Genomic DNA, 24,375 nt, shown 5'->3' with positions numbered 1-24,375 from the left:
CAACCATGCAGAAACAAGTCTACTAGTTTTTCAAAGGCCAGCTCCACGGAGCTTTCTTATTTTTACTACCCAGAGGCCTAGAACAGAGGAAGAATGAACACAAAAGAAAGTCAAGTGATGGAAGTAATTTATGGGAAGACAAATTCTATTTTATGCAGGTAAAATCTGAAATGATGGTAGAATATCTAAGTGATATGCCCAGCAACTACTTGAAAAGAGGTTGGGAAATAGATATGGGAGTCAACAGCATAGTCGAGAATTGAAATTATGAAGTACCCAAGGGAAAATGACAAAGCACAGACTACTAAAGATTATATATTAACAAGAAACAATATTTAAAGTCAGTGATATGGAAATGAAACCAGCAAAAAGAGAAAGAAGTCAAAAGAGGAGAAGCAGAGATAATAGGATGTAAGTGAGAGATTTTTGTTAGTGATTGCAGAGGATTATATGATTCCTGAAGCTTCAATGGTAGGAAATTATTTGGCTTTTTTGAGGGGCAGAAAGAGGGCCAGTGTGGCAGCCAGGTAAACAGAAAGTAGTGCCAGATGAGGTTGGTGAGTTAAGCAGTGACTAGATATTTTAGGGCTTTATGTGACATCCCCCAGAATTTAAATTTTTATTCCAAATACTATGCAAAGGCACTGAAAGGTTCTAATAAAGGGATTGACCCAATAAAATTTACATATAGCTATTCCACTGCTCAATGGATTGTAAGAGGATAGAATTTTGTTTGATGGGACTTTGAAAATTCAGAGTAAGAGTTGGAGGAACGACAATTTTTAATTCTCAAGTTAAAATATTTGTGTATCTTCACAATGTGTTTTATTGCGATCTAGGCCTAGAATAATGCATGATACCTAGTAAGGGGTCAATAAATATTTGATTGAAATAGTAAAAGCTAATCACTGAATAAAAATTAGGTGAATGGTACACTCTCCCAGAGAGGTATTGATAAAGCTCCAACTGTAGGAAGAGAAAGAGAGAGGGACAAATAATTCTATCTATTAGTGTATAGTTGCAGGAACTGGATGGGCTTGTGGGTTTGAGATATGAAGGATATGAGAGGCACCTGATTGATAATTTACCATACTTGAGATAAAACCTCCTTGGCTGTGATCTACAAAGGATCAGCTGAGGGGTACCTGTTTCTATCCTGAATAACCTGGTTCCTGGAGTGGAAGGAAAAGGGTGCCCAACATGGTAAAGAATGTTAACTAATTCCCATTGTTCTATCCTCCCTACTTTCTTCTTAATGATGAGTTGATGGTAGAGTTAAAAGCTTGCCTCTTGCTTTGGAGAATAGAAAAGAGATGAAAGGATTTTATTGTCTTACACCAAGAGTGGTATCAACAGATAATTGGGACTGTTAATGATTGTAAGGAAAACTAATTTAAGGTGAACTCCTCTAAAACCAAAACCATCATCCTTTGTAGAATTTCTCTATGATACAGTTGACTTGTATCCAAGAATTTTAGGGTGGGTCATTCATTCAGTTACCTGGGAATAAAAGTAACCAATTAAATTTAGAAGGTTCTTAAGGAAATTACATGGCTCAAAATTAGGCATTAGATGGGCATCTTATTAAAATACTTGCTTTAAATATTTTTCATATTAAACATTATTATTCCCATGTTCCATGGCACACACATTTGGAGCCTCCGTTCCCCCATTTGTCTGGCTGTTTTCTGGGGAAGATTTCCTGAGTCTCCTGACAGCCTAGGCAAAAAGTGAAACACGATGAGTTATACTTTTATGTTCCTTATCTACTAAAAGAAACAAACCTCGGAAGCGACTAACTTCCCTTCTAACAAATATACCGGCGGGGACAGCTGAAAGAACACAGCCCAGAGAGGCTAAACGTCTTCTTGCTATCTTAACTGAAGCCGGCGCCTTTTCCTCTATAGTCGCTGCCTTCCAAGATTAGAAAGCCACGTCCAAGAAGCGCTTGGGAAGAGAAGCGGTCTAGCATTTTGGAGTTTCAGGGGCCCTTCAGGGGCCTCAGAGGCATAAAAATCTGGGATGGACACGCTGCTTCTTTCTAAGGATTGAGAAGTGGTCACTTTTTTTGACCCAGACCGCAGCACTGGGTGGGTATTACGCGACCTCCTCCCCGCCTTCGCTGAACTTCGTGACTTGGAGCGTTTGTGGGTGCCGAGTGCGACCCGCGATTTTCCCTTCTGGCTCATTGGCAGCGTCCTCAAAGCTCCAGACAATTGAATCAAAACCAATCGTGTGGAACCGCACGGTGAAATTAGAAGTGGTGAAATTCTCTCACGAGCGGACAAGCAGCAAAAGGCTTTCCGCTCTAACCAGTCAGATTAGTGACAATCTTGCAACGCCCCTTTCCGCCTACCAATCAACAGCTAGCTAGCTCGATAGGCCAGGCCTATTCACACCGGGAAAACGCGTTTTAAATTTGCTTCCTACAACTTTCATTTCTTCCCCGTCCTTCTAGGCCATTTCACCAACTGTGCTTCAAAGAGGAAACTGAGTGTGACAATTCCAAAGTCAGTCTCTTGGTGAGAAGCGAAGTTATAGACCTCTCCACAGAATCCGTGAATTGTAGGAGGGGCAGGGAAAGGGACAGGAAGGTACCGGATGGCAAACTACGCCTCCCAAAGGCCCTTGCGCCACCTCGGAGCACGTCGCACGACTGGCGGGCTGTTGTTAAGGCTGAAGGTCACGTGGTTCCTCTCCGCTTTCAGAACTGAGCAATAATTGGGCGGGACCTGAGGTGGGCGGAGCGGCGGCAAGTCCAGCTCTTCCGGCTTGGCGACCTCCTCCCTCCGGTTTCTCCGTCTGAGACGTCGGAGGGGGCGTGCCCCGCGCGGAGGCTGGTGGGGGTGTGAGCGCCGCGGGACGTGGGTGACGCGTCTCTTTCCAGCTCAGCGGTGTGTGAGGTGTCCTGGCCCCGCCGGCGATTGGCTGTTGAGAGGCGAATACGCGGCGGCCGTTGGTCGCCGGCATCACGGAGCGAGAGCCGGGGCGGGCGAGGGGGATATGGGGCGGCAGTGGCGGCGGTGGCGGCTGGAGGAGGCGGGTGCCGGCGAGCCGGCGGCCTCAGCAGCAGCAGCGGCAGACCCCGGAGTTCTCCTGTGAAGCGACCCTGACCGTGCCGCCTTGGGCCCCTCACAGAGGGAGGCGAAGACGCGGGCCGCTGAGCAGCCGCTCTCCAGGCGCCACAGCCCTTAGGACTCCCGGACCCATCCTCGCGCTCCTGCTCCGACTCCTCCATCTTGGCCTCGGCAGTGGCGGCTGCCGGGAGGATGTGCTGCCTTCTGGCAGGGGGAAGAAGGAGGAGAAGATGAAGAAGTACCGACGGGCCTTGGCCCTGGTGTCCTGCCTCTCTCTGTGTTCCTTAGTCTGGTGAGTAGCCGCGACAACAGGGGAGTTCCTTTTGAGGGGAGAAGGGGGGACGGAGCAGCCAGGTCACACCCCCAAATCATCTTGGCTTTTGGAGTGTGGGTCTCCTTGGCCCCTACGAAGTGGCAAGCTGATTACTCCGCGACTCTCCTGCAGACTGGCCTGGCAGCACTGTCTGCGGAGATCTTCATGGTTTATTTGGGAATTTACACGGCAACTTAAGTGGGAGAGAAAGGTGCCTGGATAGAGGGAACCACCAAGTGCCTTTGTACTCAGTTACGCTACCTCATGGAGACTGTACAGTGTTTGGGGCAGTGTTCGGATAGATGATAGCTAAGTTGCTCTGATTTACTGCTAGGCACTTGCTTTCATAGTGTGGAATAGCATAAAGCAGGCCAGATGTGATAGGTTCTGGACATGCGATTTTAAAAAGGTTAAGTCGTCATGAGGGTAAGAATAACATGTGAGCAGTAGTTCTCCTGGTCCTTACTCGCAGAATCTTTGGCCTCGAGTACAATTGAGGCTACTGGTCTTGAAAACTTTTGGGGGCTTTATGAAGCACTTTTTTTCAGAGGAGGTGGATGATGGGGATCCTCTGGTGTGGTGAAGAGGGCGTCTTAGGTGTTAGTGCGTGAAGTAATTTTTGGTAGTGTGGTTTGGGTAATGTCCCTTAGTAATGGGAGGGTGAGAACAGTATGTTGAAGGCGGGAAAAGTGCTTTGTCCCTAAAGCTCTACTGCATTTATGTGAACCCCCGGTATATTGGGTTTTATTGAAGAGCTGAGAGAGCTTGTAAGTCAAAGGATTGCTAACAGTGTCCTTGGAAAAGCCTTTCTTCCTTCCCAGGGAATTTCTTCAGAGATGTTTGACATTTGGTGACTGAAAAGATGATTCTTCAAAGTGATTTGCTGTTTGTTATATTAAAATTAGATTAAACTAAGTTTTCTGTATAGCTTGTATCTGCAAAGCACCAACAATATGTTCATTTTCATGGGCGCCTGATGGATTCCAAAGATACTGAAATTGTAGAGTTGTTGCTCACATAAAATACTACATAAAAAGGGAGGGAGAAGAAAACATTTGTCTGAGGGATTTTGATAAGAAGGATGATCACAGTTTTAGGGAGCAAGAAATTTGGCCTCTCGTCTTTCATTTGGAACTCTTAAGATCAAATGTCATTTGCCTTTCTACCTTTTAATCTTATGTTGAGTACCGACAAGTGCCTGCAGGGAATCTACTCAACCCATTTTAAATTTAAGTTTGTAGATGAGATACTGAAACCTTGCGTTCATAACCATCTCTTTCTAGGGGCTGCCTTATTTGTAGACTACCTTCTTTTCTTTCCTCTTTCTCCTTGGTTTTGTCCTTTTGACTACGTTATTCTTCATCAGCACATCCTCAAATGACTGACTGATAAAGTGAAGAGGTTACATTTCTCATTTTTCAACGTGCACCAGTATCTCAGAATTTTTTTTTTCTTTAATTTGATGGTGGAGATAAATTAGACATCAGAATGTTGTTCTTAAAATAATTTGGGAATTTAAATTAGTCATGCTTCTCTTCTTGGAATTTCTGGCTATCTTTCGCTTAAGCTAACCTCAGTGTTTTCTCAACTTTTTATGTTAGCAATAGTGGAGAGATCATGACCTGTAAGGGACAACTCAGTAAGCCTAGTATTGAAACTAGTAGTCTTGAAGCTCTATAAACTTTGTTGACATCCAAAGTGAAAATTGGATGTTGTGGGTTTAAGGAGAATGTGAAAGATTTAAGCAACTTTAGCTTAAGAAACAATGGGATTAGTGTATTTTGAGATTTGTTTGAACTGTCAACTTTAGAGACCTTTTAATTACTCTTTAGCAGCTCCATTAAAAGGCATTAAAATGGAATATTTAGGCTGAGGATTTTTGGAAGGGTGATGATAAGATTGGGAAGGGGAGCATTGGGGTGCTGGTGATTGACAAAGGGTATGTTGTGTCTTTTGAGACTCCTCTCTTGGAAAAGAGAAACATTGAAATTAAAGCACCGGCTCAGCTGGCGGTCCACCTCTTACTACATTGTGGTTTGTTATACCATTGTCAAACATCCCCCTTCCCCTCAACAAAAATGGTTGCTTAGACGGTTAGACAAAAGGTTTGTAAGAAAGTTGATCAAATTCCTCTTAATAGCCCGTTTTTCTTTGTTATTCATAAATTTGTCCCCAATTCATAAATTTGTTACCAATTTCTATTATATATGCAGTATTCAAGTTTCTAAGTTTGTCTACTCATCTTACCAGTGAGTTTTGTGATCACCTTATTTATACTCTTGTAATTTTATAGATTTTGATTATGTCTCCCTTCTGCTTTTGTCTTTCCAGCCTAAAGAGTTCTAAACTTAGATTAGTGCCACAGAAAAAACATTCCATCCATCTCACTATTCATTCTGTTTGCTATTTTTTCCTTTTTTCATACTTCACGTGATTATCAGTTAGTACAGAGCAGTCTACGTATAAATGCACTCTAGCTGCAACACAATAATAATTATAGCTAACATTTATTATATCTGTCTTAGGTACATTATGTGTACTTTACACATGTTGGGGCATTTAATCCTCACAACAACATTGTTAGGTACTATAATTAACATCATTTTGCATGTTACAGAAGGGAAAATAAAGAGGTTAAGTCACTTGGCTAAGGTTAAGCTACTTATACTTGTTGGAGCCTGGATTTGAACCTAGGCAGCTTGACTCATAGCACGGGCTCCTGACCTCCATGATCTTTTGACTATGGATCAGAACACCTGTGTTCTGATGTAGTGCTGTCACTTAACTAGATGATGTGTCCTTAGACATGTTATGTAATTTTTTTGATCCTTCGTTCTTATATCCTTAAGATGAGAATATTAATCCATTCGTGCTTCACAGGGTTGTTAGGAGGATGAAATGAGATAATTCACATGATATCTTTGTAAAACAGTAAAGGTATATATTACCTATATATTTTAATCATAAGTTCATTCAACAAAGATTATTCTTCACTTCTTGTGTATACCATATACTGTTATGAGCATTGAAACCTAAAGATAGGGTGACTAACTTGTCCTGATTTTAGCAATGAAAGCCCCATATCCCAGGGACCCCCTTTGTTAGTTTCCTACTGCAGTTGTAACAAAGTCCATGCATCTAGTGGCTTAAAACAACATGAATTTATTATCTTACAGTCTGTGGTCAGAAGTCTGAAATCAGTCTAATGAGGCTAAAATCAAGTTTTGCCAGATCTGTTTCCTTCTGTAGGCTTTGAGAGGAGAATCCATTTCATTGACATTTTCAACTACTTGAGGCCTGAGTTCTGTGGTCCCTTTCTTGCATCACTCCAACCTCAAGCTCCAGTCCTCACATTTCTTACTAGTGATAATGATCCTCCTGCCTTCCTTTTACATTGGGCCCGCCTAGATATTCCAGGATAATCTCCACATCTCAAGATCCTTAATTTAGTCACACCTGTAAGGTACCATAGTCACAGGTTCCAGGGATTAGGAACCTTGTGAGATACAGTCACAGATTCCAGGGATTAGGATGGACATTTTTGAAGGGTTGTTATTTAGGCTACCACATCCTGGGCAAGTTGGGGAGGTTGATCACCACCTGAAAAGGAAAAAATACATGGTCCATGTCCTCAAGCAGTGGGTATTCAAAACTTTTTCGAGTGTGCCCCCCCATCAGTATAAATTTTGTGCATACAACTTCAGTGTGTGTCTATTTGTTTATCAGTTATATTCATGTGTAAATGTAACATTAGGATATTATTAAACTAATCATTATTATATATGATAGATTATACAGAGATTTAAGATGAGAAAGAAAATAAGCAAATACTGTCTGATAACAGCACCTTTTTGCTCTTATTAAAATAGTAATATTTTAGTGAGAGAGGTGATTATGTCATATCCAGTTAGATTATTTTATATCATAATGTGGATAAAACATAGCTTGTACTAGCTAAGCGTTTTAGCCCTGCCATTTACTTGTTGATTTGTGCTTGCATTATTATTATCTTTAGTCTTTGCAGGAATTTTTTAAAGCTACATTTCCATATTGTGAGAGTCAGTTTAGTTAAAACTAAATAATATCCCTAAATCTTCTTAACTGGGCACATACAAACCATGGTGAGTTACGTAGTGCTGGAAGTAAACACCACTGTTTGTAGAACTCCCACTTTTTCCTCAAGTTTTTGGGTATAGTCCCTTCTTTCCTTGATGTGTGATCAGCTGACTTTCAGACCAAGTATGAATTTTTATATTAATCCTAGTAAAGTTTAATTTACTTTTTAGATTTAAAAACATCAAATAATTTCTTCCAGCACCAAAAGGTTCATCTGGGTGAAGCTCATATTTAGACTCTATTGGGAAGAGCTTGATTTTAAACAGTTCTCAAACATTTATAAACATAATAGAGGAAAACCAGAGGAAGAATTTGTATTCTAGTTATGGTTCTATCACTAGCCGTATGTCCTTGGGCAAGTTATTTCTGTGCGCTTCAGTTCTTATCCGTAAAGTGGGTTTGCAGGATGGATAGTTCAAGATAGGAGAACTGTGTTTTAGGCAGAGGGACCATTCCTGATGTTGGGTTATCTAGATTTTAGAGTGTATGTGGGGGAGAGATGGAAGGGAGACTATGCCAGATTATAAAGGGATTTGATTGTTGTGTGGAGGAACTCTGCTTTTAACCTATTGGGGGGAATGAGCCAGTGAAGTAGTTTAAACTGAAAACAGGAGAGTAAGGTCAGCTGTTGATCTTTTAATTATATCACTGGGGGATAGAGTGGATTGGAAGGGACAGAGTTTGGAGGCAGAGCCCCTAATTGGTGGTCACACTAGGAGAGAGTTGATATCTAAATCAAGGTGGTCTGTGTTTTGTTGGCTTTTTTAACCTTAGTAATTTTTCTGAGTATGTCAATCTAGTTTTCATTGATTTAAGAGGTTTATTCCCTGGTTTATGATTATAGCTCTGTACCCTTTATTATGCTTTTTTTCTCTGATAATTTTCTTGCTTTTTGGCTCATTAATATGCATAAGTTAGCAGAAAAATAAGAAACTAGAAAAATATTTAAGCATTTTATTTACTTATTTATTTAGATAAGAAACATCCTTGAAAATTACAGTCCACTCCTTCCTGAAGAAATCTTTCACGTTTTCTGTTTCTATCTCTAAATTAAAAAAAAAATTCTGAATGTATTTCTTTTCTGAAGAAATACTAAAATAGCCTCTCTTCTTCCAATTACTTAAATTTTTTTTTTTTTTCCTTGTGGAACTTAATATAATGTCAGAGTGTTTGGGGGAAAAAAGTTTATCTTTGCTCTGGGGTATATGTTCCAAAGAGAGCAGCTGGTACTTAAAAGATGTGTTGGGTCTTTATTAATAGTGTCATATCCTGTCGGACGAGTTAGATGAAGGCAGGTTGCTTAAATAAGAAAAGGTCTGTGAAGGAAGGTGTAATGTCTTTGTGTAAAACTTGAACACTTGTGTCCAATAAATAATGGCAAATAATTTCTTTATCTATAATGACTTCTCTGTCCTTTGAATTATTTTTAAAAGAAATGGATGTGTTTCATATTACTTCTTTAGGTTATTAAACATTTGAGGGTATATTGGAATTGAAGCAGGAAGTAGGTTTGACAGGCAATGGGGAAACAAAAGGTGCCAGCACTAATCTACCTTAGGGCATTGGTTATTTCATTTTCAGTTGTTCATTAACTCATAAATCATTCTTTCCCTTTTCTTAACAATCTGAATGGAGAAATGAGTCAATATATATAGCTAACACTTCGGTGCTTTTACTGAAAGGAAAGAGAGAAATTTTGAAAGGAATTAAGTACTTGATTATTCTCTTAGTCCATCTTCAAGTGGAAACATATATAGGTGTGAAATACTTCTCTTCAGTAGTTTACATATAACTGAAAAGAAATAGCAATACTCTTTGCTTGAAAATTAATTATGTATATGTTACAGATTGTATTTAAGTCCCAATAGTATTGTTCATCTGTTTTGTTTTTCAAGCCCATATTTTAAAGTAGTTTTGGAAAATGAAATTGTAGTTTTGCATGGGAATAGGAAAATTGCTTTTGAGTACTTTACAGTATAAGAATGTTAATCCCATGGGATAAACCTGTTTTGGCTTGTTTCATAAGTGCATATTTTTTTGAAAAAAACTTTTATTTTAAGACTTTATTTTTTTAATGAATTGCTAGTTAAAGTTATTGTATATTTTAAATTTAAGTAATACCTAGCTATGTTAGAAAATGTTTTATAGCGTTAATGTGGTTTGTAGATACTAACTTAATGTTATGTACTATTTGTAATCTAATGGGAGAAAATATGTACAGTGGTACCTTGGTACTCATCGCTAATTGACTCTAGGAGGTATGACAAGTACCGAAAACGATGAGTACCAAACAAATTTTTCCATAAGGAATAATGTAAATAAACCTAATGCATTCCCAAACCAAAGACAATGCACATTTTTAAGGCAATATATAAAAAGATACAGTTGTATATGATTACTTTACATGAGAAATAAGCCTAAAAATTAATAAATACTTAGATATTTTATTAAATAAAATAAAAACTTCACTTTACGCATACTGAAAAGAATCCATGGCCTAATGGGATGGTGGGAGGAGAGTGGTGAGGAGAGAAGTTACATGGAGTGTTGCTTGGAAGAAGAGTCCCCTCCCAAAAGAACATTGGGCACTTGCACCTCAGGTGTTCTCTCTTCTGCCTTTTTTCAACCTGCACTACAGGGTCTGACGCATTCTTTTCACCTTCACTAAAAACTTATCCAATGAGGATTGCTTCTGTCTTCAGAATTTCTCAAAATTGTGAAATTGGTCATTCAATAAATTCACATTTCTGCTTGTTAGAGCTTTGTCTGGATGATACTTTTCCACAAAGTTTTGGACTTCTGCCCTTTGCACACAGCTCTTTTATCAAGGAACTAGGGACATCCTTCCTTATTTCCTCCTCACCTGAAGAAATCTCTTCAGCCACCTCTTGTTGCTGCTCCTTCTGTATTTCCTGCAGCTGCCCAGTGCTGAGCACTTCACGATGTTCCTCCACTAACTCCTCAACATCAGCAGCATCGACCTCCAGACCCATGGATTGGCCCAAAGATACAGTATCCTGTACAACTGTACTCTCTGTACCTGCAGCCTTTTTATTAGCACTCACTGCCTCGCCATGCCTCATGACACTATGAATGCCCGTCCTCTTTTTAAAATTATCAAACCAGCCATGGCTGGCTTTAAAACCTTCAGCACTCTCATCACTTGGTCTCAGTTTGTTTTTCAGGATTGGCATGCAGCAGTTTCGTTTGTTCACATGTCATGGCTTCTGATACACTGTCACCTGCTAACTGCTTCTTGTTTTCACAAATTAATAAATAACAGCTTTTCAACTTCCTGGAGTGTTTGGGAATGCTGCTTTATTCCTCCTTTAACTCCTTTTGCAACATCAGGCTTTTTTATTGCTTCTTTATTCTTAACGATGGTGGAGACCGTTGTTCTAGGCATACCATATTCCCTAGCGAGATCAGTAATGTGAATGCCACTCTCATATTTGCCTATTATTTCTAGTTTTTGCTCAGTAGTGGTGCAGAGTAATTTTCTTTTCTGTTCTTAGGACCCATGATGACTAAAAAAGCACAAAAATGCACAGAATAATCATAGAAGCTAAGATAAGACTCAGGGGGATGTGCACAGGGCAAAAGCTACTGCATGATTAATGCGTGACCCTTTGTTTTGGCTGGAAAGGGTAGCCAGTTGCGAGGCAACCAACACCGACAAGTTTTAGCTTATGCATCGAGTACCAAATAAAACAATGAGTACTGGGACAAAATTTTCACTTCAAAGTGTGTCGAGTACCAAATTTGATTAGTTTCAAAGCAGTCGAGTACTAAGGTGTGACTGTACTTAGATCAATGCCTCACTCATAGGAAGCAATATATAAATTCTTCTCATTATTTCATTCACTCTGGGCACTGTGATAGTTTGTCGAGTAGAAGTAGGATGGCCTAAGATGTCTGAGTTCAGAAATGGGAATCCATAAATTTGCTCAAAGTATTAATTGGGTACCAGTAGTGTCTTTGGTATGATGAAAGATACAGAGGAAGCATGAGATTTGAGCTCTGCCCTCAGGGGCATATGAGCTGGTTGTCAAAATATAGATACTAGTGTAGTGAAAAAAGGCATGAAACTAAGTTGGAGCTCAATTGTAGTCCCTTCTTTGCAGTTTTAATAGTGGACATTTATTGAGTGCTTTATGTATATAAACTCATTTTATCCTCTTTACATCTCTTTTGAGATAAACTCCATTTTAAAGATGAAGAAAGGGAGGCAAAAGGAAGATAACCATCTTCCCAAGTTCTTACAGCTAGTAACTGGCAGAGTCAGAATTAGAACCTATGAAGGCTGAGTTCTGAGCCTGTGCTCTTAACCACTCTGCGATGCTGCCAATAGGTAGATGATCTTGGTTAGTTTCTTTACATTTACTTTGTGTTAGTTTCACAGCTGAAAATGGTGGTGCCTAGATTGGCTTAATAACAAATGGATATTAGAATTATTCATGAAACTTTTTAAAAAATTCATTTGCTTAGGACTCTTATCATGGAGAGTCTGTTTCAGTAGGTTTGGAATATTCTTTTGTGCATTCCGGTCAGTCCTACTGAATTAGATGGGAACTCTGGGATTTTGAACATTAGTGAACAAATTTTTTTTTTAATCTCTTTTGGCTACAAAACAAATGTGTGAGAACTCTGCCTACCAGCTCTCCAAATGTCTCCTGTTTCCACTCCCCAAAGTTTAATCAGTTGCTTCCCTTTTTTGAAAACAGGACCTTTCTGTTTTCAAATTCTCCTGCCCTTATTTGAGACATTTTATATTGCTGACCATTCAGATGACCTCCTTATCTTTTACTTCCAAACCAATTTCCTCCCTCCGTTCAAAGCTTTGCTTTGCTTGGCGCCTTTCTTTACTTCTAAGTATTTGCAGGAAGCTCCATGTTCAAATATTCTGTTTCAGAAATGAGACAATTCCAGCCCAAATCTCATCTGTACTCATGTCTGCATTTTTAAGTGCCTATACAATGTCTCCACATCAGTATTCCATTCACCTCCAACTGACAGCTCCTCTACTTTTCAAATCTTTTGCCAATTTTTCCATTTCTTTTTTAATGCAATTTTATTGAGATATATTCACTTAGCAGATGTGATGTGATGGTTAGGTTTATGTGTCAACTTTGCCAGGTGAAGATCTCTGAAAACAGACTGGGAGGCTCATTGTATGAGTAGCACGTTTACAATGTAAACTAGAATCTCAGCCTCTCAGGGTGTCTGCTGTTAAAATAGAGGCATTGATTGGAAAAGAATGGGATCCTGAAAATTGGGATGAGGATATACGAGTTGATAATGATGGCAGTGGGGACATTGGAACTCTGGATTCTGCTGAGTCTTGGCTAGATACACTTGTAATGGTCTGCCCTGAGGAAACGGTCCCCCTACCGCCAGCTTGCCCTGAGGTAAGAGCCTTCAGTCTGCCCTGAGGAGCCTTGCTAATGGTTTGGCTGGATGGTCAGGGACTTGGAAGGGACATGATTGGAAAATTGGTGACAAAGAAGTCTGGGGAAGAGGTATGTGGATAGACCTTTCTGAGTGGGCAAAAAATATGAAGATATTTGTGTCCCATGTGAATGTTTACCAAAGGGTGACTTTACCAGAGGAAGATTTTAATAATCAAGTGGGTAAGATGACCCATTCTGTGGCTACCAGTCAGCCTCCTTCTTCAGCCACTCCTGTTATTGCTCAATGGGCTCATGAACCAAGTGGTATGGTGGTAGGGATGGAGGCATGGGCTCAGCAATATGGACTTCCACTCACTAAGGCCAACGAGGCCACAGCCACTGCTGAGTGCCCAGTCTGCCAGCAGCAGAGACCCACACTTAGCCCCCGATATGGCACAATTCCCTGAGGTGATGAGCCTGCTGCTTGGTGGCAGTTTAATTGCATTGGACCACTTCCATCATGGAAGGGGCAGTGATTTGTTCTAACTAGAAGCTAAGGTCTGGAGTCAAGGAATCTTGGGCCAGGGGAGTAGACCTACCCATGCCAGTGGAAAGGATGAGTTTGCCCTGGAGGCAGAGGGCGGGCCTTCTGCTTTGATGCTCAGGAAAAGTGCTGCCACCCCAGGCCTAACAGAGGGAAGAGTGTATTCCCCAGAGATTGGGGAGAGCCTGGCCACCACCCACTGGAGAGGGGAGAGCCTTTGCCCCAGAGATGCAGAGTCCAGTAGTCCAGGTGGCACCCTGATGCTTGAGGAGGGTGGGGCCAAGAGGAAGGTGGTCTCCCCAACACAAGGATATGTTGGAGCAATCACACCAGCGTTTGGAGAGAGCAAGGCCTCCGTGTAAGCCTTAGGAAAGGGTGAAACTGCTGTTCTCAAGCCCCGAGGATAAAACGTAGTTCTGTAAATGACTCTCAGACATTGAAATCTAACGAATTATGCCCTGCAGGTTTTAGGAACTGTTCCGGTCCTTTGACCCATTTTCCTTTAAATTTCTCCCTGTGGCAGTGGGAATGTTTATCCTATGACTGTCCCTCCTTTGTATATTGGCAGCAGATAACTTGTTCTGAGTTTCACTGGTCCACAGTCAGAGGAGAATGTTGCCTGTAACTGATTTTGATAAGACTTTGTACTTTTGTATATTTTGATGGAATTAATGTATTTTTGCATTTGGAAAGAACATGTCTTTCTGGGGTCCAGGGGGTGGAATGTGCCGGTTTGAAACTGTTAGGGACCCTAAAGGGCCGTGATCTTTTAATCCAATCTTGTTGGGCGGAACCTTGTGATTGAATGTTTCCATGGAGATGTGACTCACCCAATTATGGGTGAGACCTTTGATTAAATTATGTCCATGGAGGTGTGGATCCTGCCCATTTGGGGTGGGTCTTGATTAGTTCACTGGAGTACTTCAGAGAGCTCAAGAGCTGACACAGACACTGATGCTTGGAGATGCTTGGAGATGCAGACAAATGTTTGGAGATGCTAAGCTAAGAAATGAAGCCTGGAGTTTGCCCTGGAGAAACTAAGAGAGATTTCCGAGACGCTTGGAGAGAAACGTCCTGGGAGAACAAGCAAAGATGTATAGGAGCTAAGAGAGAGAAGCTGAAAGAGGCAGAAGCCCAAGCAAGGATGAACAGAGGCTGAGAGAGAGAAGTTGAGAGAGACGGAAGCCCAGCGATATTTTGGAGAAAACCATTTTGAAATGCAACCTGGGAGCAAAGGACCAGTGGACACCAGCCACATGCCTTCCCAGCTGACAGAGGTGTTCTGGACATCATTGGCTTTTCTTTAGTGAAGGTATCCTCTTGTTGATACCTTAGTTTGGACACTTTTGTTGCCTTAGAAGTATAAAGTTGTAACCTAATAAATCTCCTTTATAAAAGCCAATCAATTTCTGATATTTTGCATAATGGCAGTGTCAGCAAACCAGAACACTAGATAATCATCCAAAGTGTACAGTCAGTGGTTCGCAGTATCATCATATAGTTGTGCATTCATCACCATCAATTTTGAACATTTTCATTACTCAAAAAAAAAAAAGAATAGAAATAAAAAGGACAACCAAAACATTCTATATCCCATACCCCCCCATTATTTATTTAATTTTTTTTTTCTTTGTTTTCTTACTCATCTGTCCATACACTGGATAGAAGAAGTGTCAGTTGCAAGGTTTTTGCAATTACACAGTCACATCTTTTTTTTTTTAATTCAGTTTTATTGAGATATATTCACATACCATGCAGTCATACAAAGTGTATGATCAGTTGTTCACAGTACCACCACATAGTTGTGCATCCATCACCAAAATTAATTTTTGAACATTTTCATTACCACACACACAAAAGTAATAAGAATAAAAATTAAAGTGAAAACGAACAATTAAAGTGAAAAAGAATATTGGGTGCTTTTTTTTTTTTGGTCCCCGTTTTTCTACTCATCCATCCATACACTGGACAAAGGGGAGTGTGATCCACATGGCTTTCCCAATCACATTGTTACCCCTCATAAACCACAATGTTATACAATTGTCTTCAAGATTCAAGGGTTCTGGGTTGTAATTCAATAGTTTCAGGTATTTACTGCTAACTATTCCAAGTCATTGGAACCTAGAAAGGGTTATCTATATTGTGCGTAAGAGTGCCCACCAGAGTGACCTCTCAGCTCCTTTTGGAATCTCTCAGCCACTGAAACTTATTTCATTTCCTTTCACATCCCCCTTTTGGTCAAGAAGATGTTCTCCATCCCACAATACTGGGTCCAGATTCCTCCCCGGGAGTCATGTTCCATGTTGCCAGGGGGATTTACACCCCAGGGTGTCATATCCCATGTAGGGGGGAAGACAGCATAGTCACATCTTATGAGCTTTGTAGTTATACAGTCATCTTCAGGAATCAAGGCTACTGGATTACAGTTCAACAGTTTCAGGTGTTTCCTTCTAGCTATTCCCGTACACTAAAAACTACAAAGGGATTTCTATATAATACATAAGAATAACCTCCAGAATGACCTCTTGACTCTATTTTAAATCTCCCAGACACTGAAACTCTTATTTTGTTTCATTTCTCTTCTCCCTTTTGGTTCAAGAAAGCTTTCTCAATCCCATGATGCCAGGTGCAGGCGCATCCCTGGGAGTCATTTCCCACGTTGCCAGGGAGACTTACCCTTGGGAGTCATGTCCCATGTAGGGGGGAGGGCAGTGAGTTTACCTGCAGAGTTGGCTTAGAGAGAAAGGACATATCTGAGCAACAAAAGAGGTTCTCTGGGAGTGGCTCTTTGGCATGATTATAAGTATATGGCTTAGCCTCTCTTTTGCAGGAATATGTTTCATAAGGGCAAGTCCCAAGATCAAGGGCTTGGCTTATTAAATTGGTAGTCTCCAATTCTTGCGAGAATATCAGGAATTCCACAGGTGGGGATATTTAATATTTCCACATTTTACCCCATCCCCTCAAGGGGGCTGTGCAAATACCTTTTTTTACTCTGGGATATATCAGGGCACCACACTCACCTGTACAAACCAACAAGATCTCACTCCCTGTTCAAGGTTTCATGTAATTATGGTGTTCAAATATCTGACCAAACAAGTTAAATTAGATAGTGTGCTACAGAAAATATAAATTTTGCACCAAATAAACATCTCTTCCTTTGATCTCACACAGACGTTGGAGTTTTAAAACACAGTCAATATCGTTCTTTACCCTTTAGTCTGATTTGCCTTAGCCCTAACCAGATCAGTTTTGTTCATATTTCTAATTGAAGTCTGATCTCTTTTTCAGCTTTTTAAACAGTTGCTGTATGGGGTAAAGCGGACTGACTTTTTGAACACTGTCATTACTTTTAATTGCCCACGTTAGACAAAACAAAACAAAACAAAACAAACAAAAAAAACTCCTTTACTCTTTCAACTTTCACAGATTCATAATTTTAGACCCTAGAATTTATTCTCTCAACTGCTGTTAAGCACCAAGAAAGCAGCCTTCTGATGTCTGGCCCAAACCTACTTTTGCATCTTTATTGACCACCATTCCCTACTTAAACTTTCTCTTGTAGCATGGCCAATGTGTTAGCTGGTAGTAATTTGCTTGGAGACTGTCTTTGCAGTTTTGAGTTGAAAATGAGGTAAACAGGGTACTGTAACTTGAGTTTTATAGGCCAAATATACCTTTCCCAATTTCTTAAAATATATTAATATCAAATAAGTTTAAAAAAGAAAAAAGTATCAAAAAGAAAAGAAAAGAAAAAAAAAATATACAACTATTTCTAGCAAATTTGAGGACAAATTGTATTGGCTGAATTTCTAACAGTAGGTTAAGATATAAAAACAGAAAATAACACATTAAGTGCTTCCCCCTTGCTGGATCAGTGAAATTATAGGCCAGTTTAGTGAAATATTTCTCAGATAGAATTTGATATGTGGAATATTTAAGCTAAGAGAAGTCAGGACCACCAGAGTGAATTTCTACTGAAATTCAAAGGTTTTATCAGAAACAAGCGCTAGAACATTAGTGCTTTTTCATCCAAGTTCTACAGTTTCAACCGAGGCAGCCAAACAGAATAAAAAGTGGAAGGAGAAAGGAGCACAGTGTGATTGACTTCTTACTTATCAGCAGATAGACCAAGCAGAAGAGAAGCAACCTTAAAAGAGCCCAAAGCTGATACTTGCTTTAGGAGAACATCTGTCCTTTAATAACATTGTGGTTGAAGGAAAATAGGGTGCTTATTGAGCAAGGCATTGGAGGCCCAGGGATCTTTTGGTCTTGTTTTATTACCAGTTTTTGACTAACATGGCTTCTGTGTTTTATTACCAGTTTTTGACTAACATGGCTTCTTCATTTCCCACAAGCCTCTTAATACTTACTGAATTTTTTCCCCCAAATTTCCAGGTAGTAGCATTCAAAAGCAACATTTTTCAGTAACACTGTCACTTGAAAAACAAGTTCTGTTTTCCCACCTCCATGTTTTCATATGTTTCCTTCCTGGAATTCCTTTTTTAGTGTGTGTGGTGGGGGAGGAGCATTGGCAGGGCATTACTTTAGATATATTACCCTAATTATATGGCTGGCACTATGTTTCTACACTAGATATTAGATTTGTACTATGTTTAAGAAGCCATTCTTCATTGCCCAGTTCAACTCCTACTTTTATCATGAAATGTTCTCTGATTACTAGACTTTTCCTTTTTTAAGCTCTCATCAAAAGCTGTTTCAAATAATAGTCAAAGTAAGAGTGCAGTTGGTCATTGTGCTGGGCACAGAGTAGTAATTTCTCTGCCCTGGAGATGTTCAGTGTTGTGTGAGAAATAGAACTGTAAATAGTTAATTTCAGTTCAGAGTGTTGTAAGTGCCCAAGGCTGTAGAGGAGGGCCACCAAACTCCAGCCTGTGAAAATTAGGAAAGTCTCCTAGTCCCTAACTAGTTCTTTTCCCTGGGAAAAAAGAATGATAAGGACTTCATCAGGTTTTGGATAGTAGGGAGTGGGAGTAGGGGCAGTACATTGTTGGAAGAGGGAACAGCATGAGTCAGAGTCTTGGAAACGTGAGACAACATGGTATGTGTTCAAGGGACAACTACAGGTAGGTCTGTATTGCTGAAGCATGAAGTGGGAGATAGTGGCAGGAAACATGAAGCTGAATACTTAGGGTATAGCTGAATTTTAGAGATTCTTTTATATCACGCACTGGCACTTGGCTTTTAATATATAGATAATGGAGTCCATAAAAGGTTGTAAGCAGGAGAATGGCAGTCCTATAATTTAGTATTAGAAATTTTGTAGTGGTGTGAAAGATTGATTTGCAGATCTAGGAGATTGCAGTAGGTGAGCGATCAGGGCTTGCATTAAGGCAGTGATAACAGGGATGGAGTAGTGGATTAGAAAAATTTGAGGTAAAAGAAACTGGAGATGAAGGGGAGAGGGTGAAGCAAAGGGATTTGTCACAGATATTTTTCAGGTTTCTGACTTGAGTACTGGATGGATACTAGTTCCAAAAGGTAAGATGAGATGAAGGAGGGGCAGATTTGGAAGATGAAGATAATGTGTTCAATTTTGGATTCAATTGTTTTTGAAATATCTTGAAACATGAGGAAGGGGGTTTAAACTTTTTAGTGAGCTTAATTCTTAACATTAGTAAAGGGTATCACTGAAAGGTTTTAAGCAATGCAGCAGATAGGAAAACATAATAAATGCTAATGATAAAAGTTTTAGCATCCATCAGCATAAAAACCATGAGAGTAGATGAAGTCTCCAAAAAGTGTGTGTAGAGTATAAGGGGAAGACTGAGAACATAATCCTGGAAGCACCATAATTTAAGGAGTAAGCAGAAGAGGCTTATCAAAGGAGACTCAGAAGGGAAAGTCAGAGATGAGAAGCAGAAGTGTGTAATTTGATAAGTCCAAGGATAGGGTTCCACAAACAGCAGTCAAAGGTGCCACTTGGAGGGGAAGTAAATTCTGCCACAACAATACCAGTTTCAGTGGTATAATAAGGACAGAAATTGGATTTCAGCAGGCTGAGGACTAGGTAGAAGGTGAAGAAGTTAAGACTAGAAGTATACACTACTCTGGAGCTTGAAAATTATTGAAAGAAGATAGAAAGGGCAGTAACTAATAACAAAAGCTATGTCAAATGCATATTCCGTGCGAGGCTTGAGCACAGCATATGAATTATTTTATTTACTCATAACTCCATTTTACAGTGTTGATACTGAGATAGAGAAGTTTTATAACTTGTCCAAGGTCATACAACTAGTAAATGGGGGGGGGGGAAGGTTTAAAATTTGGATTTTTCTGACTCTGAAGTCCATACTCCTAGTCACTACACTGCACTAGTTATCACTTGCTGTCTCTGTTTCTAAATCATGAGGTAATTTAATCAATGTTCCTACTTTGTGAGATTTTGTATTTTTGTGTTACAACTAGCCTTGGCTGGCATCCCCAATTGAGGTAGTGGATCAGTATTATTCTATCAGTCTTTTCCTTTATCTGTCGATCAGAGAATATAAAATGTGAAGTACAGCAATACAGAAAGATCATGGATTTTGGAGAGAGAGAGCTCTAGGATGGCAGTTGCAAGTTGAGTGGCTTTGGTCACGTTACTTAACTTCTGAGCTTTAATTTCCTTGTTTGTAAAAATTAGACTAATAACTTTAATCCAAAAGCCTTGACAAGTATTGAAACAAAAAGTGATTATTTTTTCCTTCTAGGGGCCTCAGATACTTAGGATTGGGTTGATGTTACTCAGTTTATGCAACACTGCATGTATATCCCCCCTTTTTTTTTTCAAAGTTTGTTGTAAGTTTTCTTGCATTTGAATTTTTTTAAATGCAATTTTATTGAAATATATTCACATATCATACAATCATCCAAAATGTACAATCACTTCTTCACAATATCACCATATAGTTGTGCATTCATCACCACAATAAATTTTTGAACATTTTTATTACTCCAAAAAATAAAAATAAAAGTAAAAAAGAACACACGAAACATCCCATACCCCTTCTCCCCCCATTATTCATTTACTTTTTGTTCCCATTTTTCTACTCATCTGTCCATACACTGGATAAAGGGAGTGTGAGCCACAAGGTTTTCACAATCACATATTCACACCCTATAAACTATATAGTTATACGATCATCTTCAAGAATCAAGGATACTGCATTGTGGTTCAACAGTTTCAGGTATTTCCTTCTAGGTATTCTAATAAACTAAAAACTAAAAGGGCTATCCATGTAATGCATAAGAGTAACCACCAGAATGACCTCTCGACTCCATTTGGAATCTCTCAGTCACTGAAACTTTATTTTGTTTCATTTTTCTTCCCCCTTTTGGGTCCAGAAGGCTTTCTCAATCCTACGATGCTGGGTCCAGGCTTATCCCCGGAAGTCATGTCCCATGTAGGGAGGAAGGCAGCAAGTCCACCTGCTGAGTTAGAATTAGCACATTTTTGAAAGCAGTTTTATAATGGCTTAACCACCCAGCTGATTTAAATGCCTCAGTAAAAATCTGTTCATGTCAGAGCCAGCACACAACATTTAATAATATTCAAGTAAATTGACCTAGAATTTGTGTGCAAATAGAAATCTCCAAAATGTTTTCTTTTTTAAATTAACCATTTATTGAATGTTGTAGAAGTATTGGAAGGACCAAAGTCTGTGTGTGAAATCCATTATAAAATAACTTTAGGTCTGATCAACAGTGAGTGAGAGGATGAAAGAACAACTTAGAGGTAGCTCAGAAGTAAAAGTTAACCTGAAACAGCCTCCATTAGTTTGTTATTCTCTCTGAACCATTTCCTTAGGTAAACACATGACCTATTTTCATCCCTTCTCTTAGAATCTAAAATATTTTTCTTTCTAATGGGCATTTGTGATGACTTATAAAGAGTGTTTACTATGTACTCTCCACAGTTCTGAGCACTTTAAACTATTTCATTGAATCCTCAAAACAGTTCCTTGAAGTAGATAATATTATGAGGAAACAGGCACAGAGAAGTAATAAATATTTGTTGAATGTACTTGCCCAAGTTCATACAGGCTTTGTGACTCCAGTATTCTTTTTAATGATCATACTAAACCACTTAGCGAGTTTTCAGATGGTTGGTTGTATCATGGAATATTATGCACTTTTGCTAGTCCTTGCCGTACTTCTGGTATTGTAACCTCCTGATAGAATGGAAAGACTTCACTATTATATCCCTTTTATGAAGTTTTATCTTTTGCCTCCATTAATAGTTATTTCCAGTACCAAATTCTTCTATGCTAGTGGGCATAGCTTGAAACCTCTTGTCTATAAACTGTGGTAGTAATTGTGACTTGATACCATAAAGTAAATGATACTGTGATACTTCATTTGCTTGTATCCATTTTGAGACACTTTTTTCCATAGATGTTCAGTCAACTTTTGAAAGAAAGATACAACATTTGAAAGAAAGAGAGCCGTGTTCACACTAGGCTTGTTCTTGAAATACTATTTTGGCTTAAATTTTATTTTTGTTTACTTCCCATCTCACATTAGACCCTGTTCTAGTTTGCTAAAGCTGCCAGAATGCAAAACACCAGAAATGGATCGGCTTTTAAAAAGGGGGTTAATTTGGTTACAAAGTTACAGTCTTAAGGCCATAAAGTGTCCAGGGTAAGTCATCAACGATCGGGTACCTTCACTGGAGGATGGCCAGTGGTGTCTGGAAAACCTCTGTTAGCTGGGAAGGCACGTGGCTGGCGTCTGCTCCAAAGTTCTGGTTTCAAAATGGCTCTCTCCCAGGACGTTCCTCTCTAGGCTGCAGTTGCTCAAAAAATGTCACTCTTAGATGCCATTGGGACGTTTGTTCTCTCTTAGCTTCTTTGGAGCAAAAGTCGGCTTTCAAAGGCCATCTCCAGAATGTCTCTGTAAGCTGAAGCTCCTCTCAGTTCCAGTGCATTCTTTCAAGTGTTCCTCTTGGCTATAGCAAGCTTGCTCCTTCTGCCTGAGCTTAGGTAGTACTCCAGTAATTTAATTCAGACCCACCCTGAATGGGCGGGCCAACACCTCCATGGAAATCATCCAATCAGAGTCATCACCCACAGTTGGATGGAGTGCATCTCCATGGAAATACTCAAAGAATTACAATCTAATTAATGCTGATAGGTCTGCCCACACAAGATTGCATCAAAGATAATGGCGTTTGGGGGGACATAATACATTCAAACCGGCACAGACCCTAAAAATTATTTGATATAGGCCAGAGATTTTTATTTTTTTCTTTTTAATGCAATTTTATTGGAATATATTCACGTATCATACAATATACAAAATATACAACAGTTGTTCATAGTATCATCATATAGTTGTGTATTCATCATCACAGTTAATTTTTGAACATTTTCATTACTTCAAAAAATAAAAAGAAGAATAAAAATAAAAGTAAAAATGAACACCCAAAACATCCTATGCCCCTACTCTCCCCTATTATTCATTTTCTTTTTGTCCCCATTTTTCTACTCATTTGTCCATACACTGGGTAAAAGAAGTGTGAGCCGTAAGGTTTTCACAGTCAAATGTTGCACCATATAAGCTATATAGTTATATGCTCATCTTTAAGAATCAAGGATACTGAATTGCAATTCAACAGATTCAGATATTTCCTTCTAGCTATTCTGATAAACTAAAAACGGGTATCTATATAATGCATAAGTTACTTCCAGAATGACCTCTTGATTCCATTTGAAATCTCTCAGCTGCTGAAACGTTATTTTGTTTCATTTCTCTTCCCCATTTTGGTCCAGAAGGCTTTCTCAGTCCCAGGACGCTGGGTCCAGGCTCATCCCCGGGAGTCACATCCCATGTTGCCAGGGAGATTTACACCCCTAGGAGTTATGTACCACATAGAGGGGAGGGCAGTGAGTTTACCTGCCGAGTTGGCTTAGAGGGAGAGGCCACATCTGAGTAATAAAAGAGGTTCTCTGGGGGTGACTCTCAGGCACAATTATAAGTAGGCTTAGCCTCTCTTTTGCAGTAACAAGCTTCGTAAGGGCAAGCCCCAAGATCAAGGACTTGTAGGCCAGAGATTTTGAAATCATTGATAAAGGCTTTCAGGAAATTATTTGGTAATTTCAACTCTTAGATTAAATTTTTTGAGTAGATCCTTTCAGCTTTATATCAATTGATATTTGAGCTGGTAATCTTTGTTTTGATTTTTTTCCTCATGAAATTTGTTAATGGACTTAATGGTTGCTTCAAGTTTTGCCTCCTGCTTTAAAACTTACGAAATAGTACTAATGTCTTGTAGCTAGGTTTTCCCCTCTTAAAAAAACTTAAAAAAAAAAAACACAAAAAACAAAAACAAAACTCCAGTCACCTGTATAAATGAAACTGGTAAGTCATTTTTCTTAGTCAGTGAAGCTGTATCTTTTTTTATGGTTCTCTGTTAAAGAGAACACAAAGCTAGGTGTGGTGATAGTTTTAACTTTGCCCCTCCCACATCACCATCGAAATGCCCACCTAGAAAATGATTTTGTTTTCCATAAGAATATTCTGCCTTTGCAGTATGGTTCATATGATCATATGCATACACATATTTTTAAGTCAAAACTGGTTTTTAATAAGTTTGGAAGAAGAATTTACTTGATATTTGGTGAATATTTGCCATGTGCATTTGCTGGGCTTTCTAGATATATTGGTTGGTTGTTTATTATTTAGATTAGAATAGCAACACTGAATGTAAAAGGAAATCACAGTTTGATTGGCAGAATATTTGTGCACCTATGGCTTGATAAGGTGGTAAATATATTAAGTTAACAAAAAAATTCCATTTCAGCCCTACCTTGGATAAAGAAAAATTTAAATTCCAAAGTCTACTCAGCATAAGTATCCCTTTAAAGATGATTTTTCAGCCCTATAGGTTCTAATTTAGTTCGTTTTGTTATAGATTTACTGTCAATTTCTTGC

The 24,375-nt window shown here is 39.3% G+C and overlaps 1 protein-coding gene across 4 annotated transcripts in view; it reads left to right on the top strand.

Moving 5' to 3' along the window:
- Nucleotides 1–3,171: 3,171 nt before the first annotated feature.
- Nucleotides 3,172–24,375, top strand: part of SUCO (SUN domain containing ossification factor) — a 100,361-nt gene continuing 79,157 nt past the window's right edge. For all 4 annotated transcript variants that reach the window (XM_037825334.1, XM_037825333.1, XM_037825335.1 and 1 more), the window contains exon 1: nt 3,172–3,369. In XM_037825334.1, coding sequence (XP_037681262.1) covers nt 3,308–3,369 — 62 coding nt within the window. In that variant the 5' untranslated portion in view covers nt 3,172–3,307. The remainder of the gene's footprint in view (nt 3,370–24,375) is intronic.

The sequence above is a fragment of the Choloepus didactylus genome, chromosome 2, assembly GCF_015220235.1.
Source record: "Choloepus didactylus isolate mChoDid1 chromosome 2, mChoDid1.pri, whole genome shotgun sequence".
NCBI lineage: Eukaryota > Metazoa > Chordata > Mammalia > Pilosa > Megalonychidae > Choloepus > Choloepus didactylus.
This window is presented reverse-complemented; position numbering and strand designations above follow the sequence as displayed.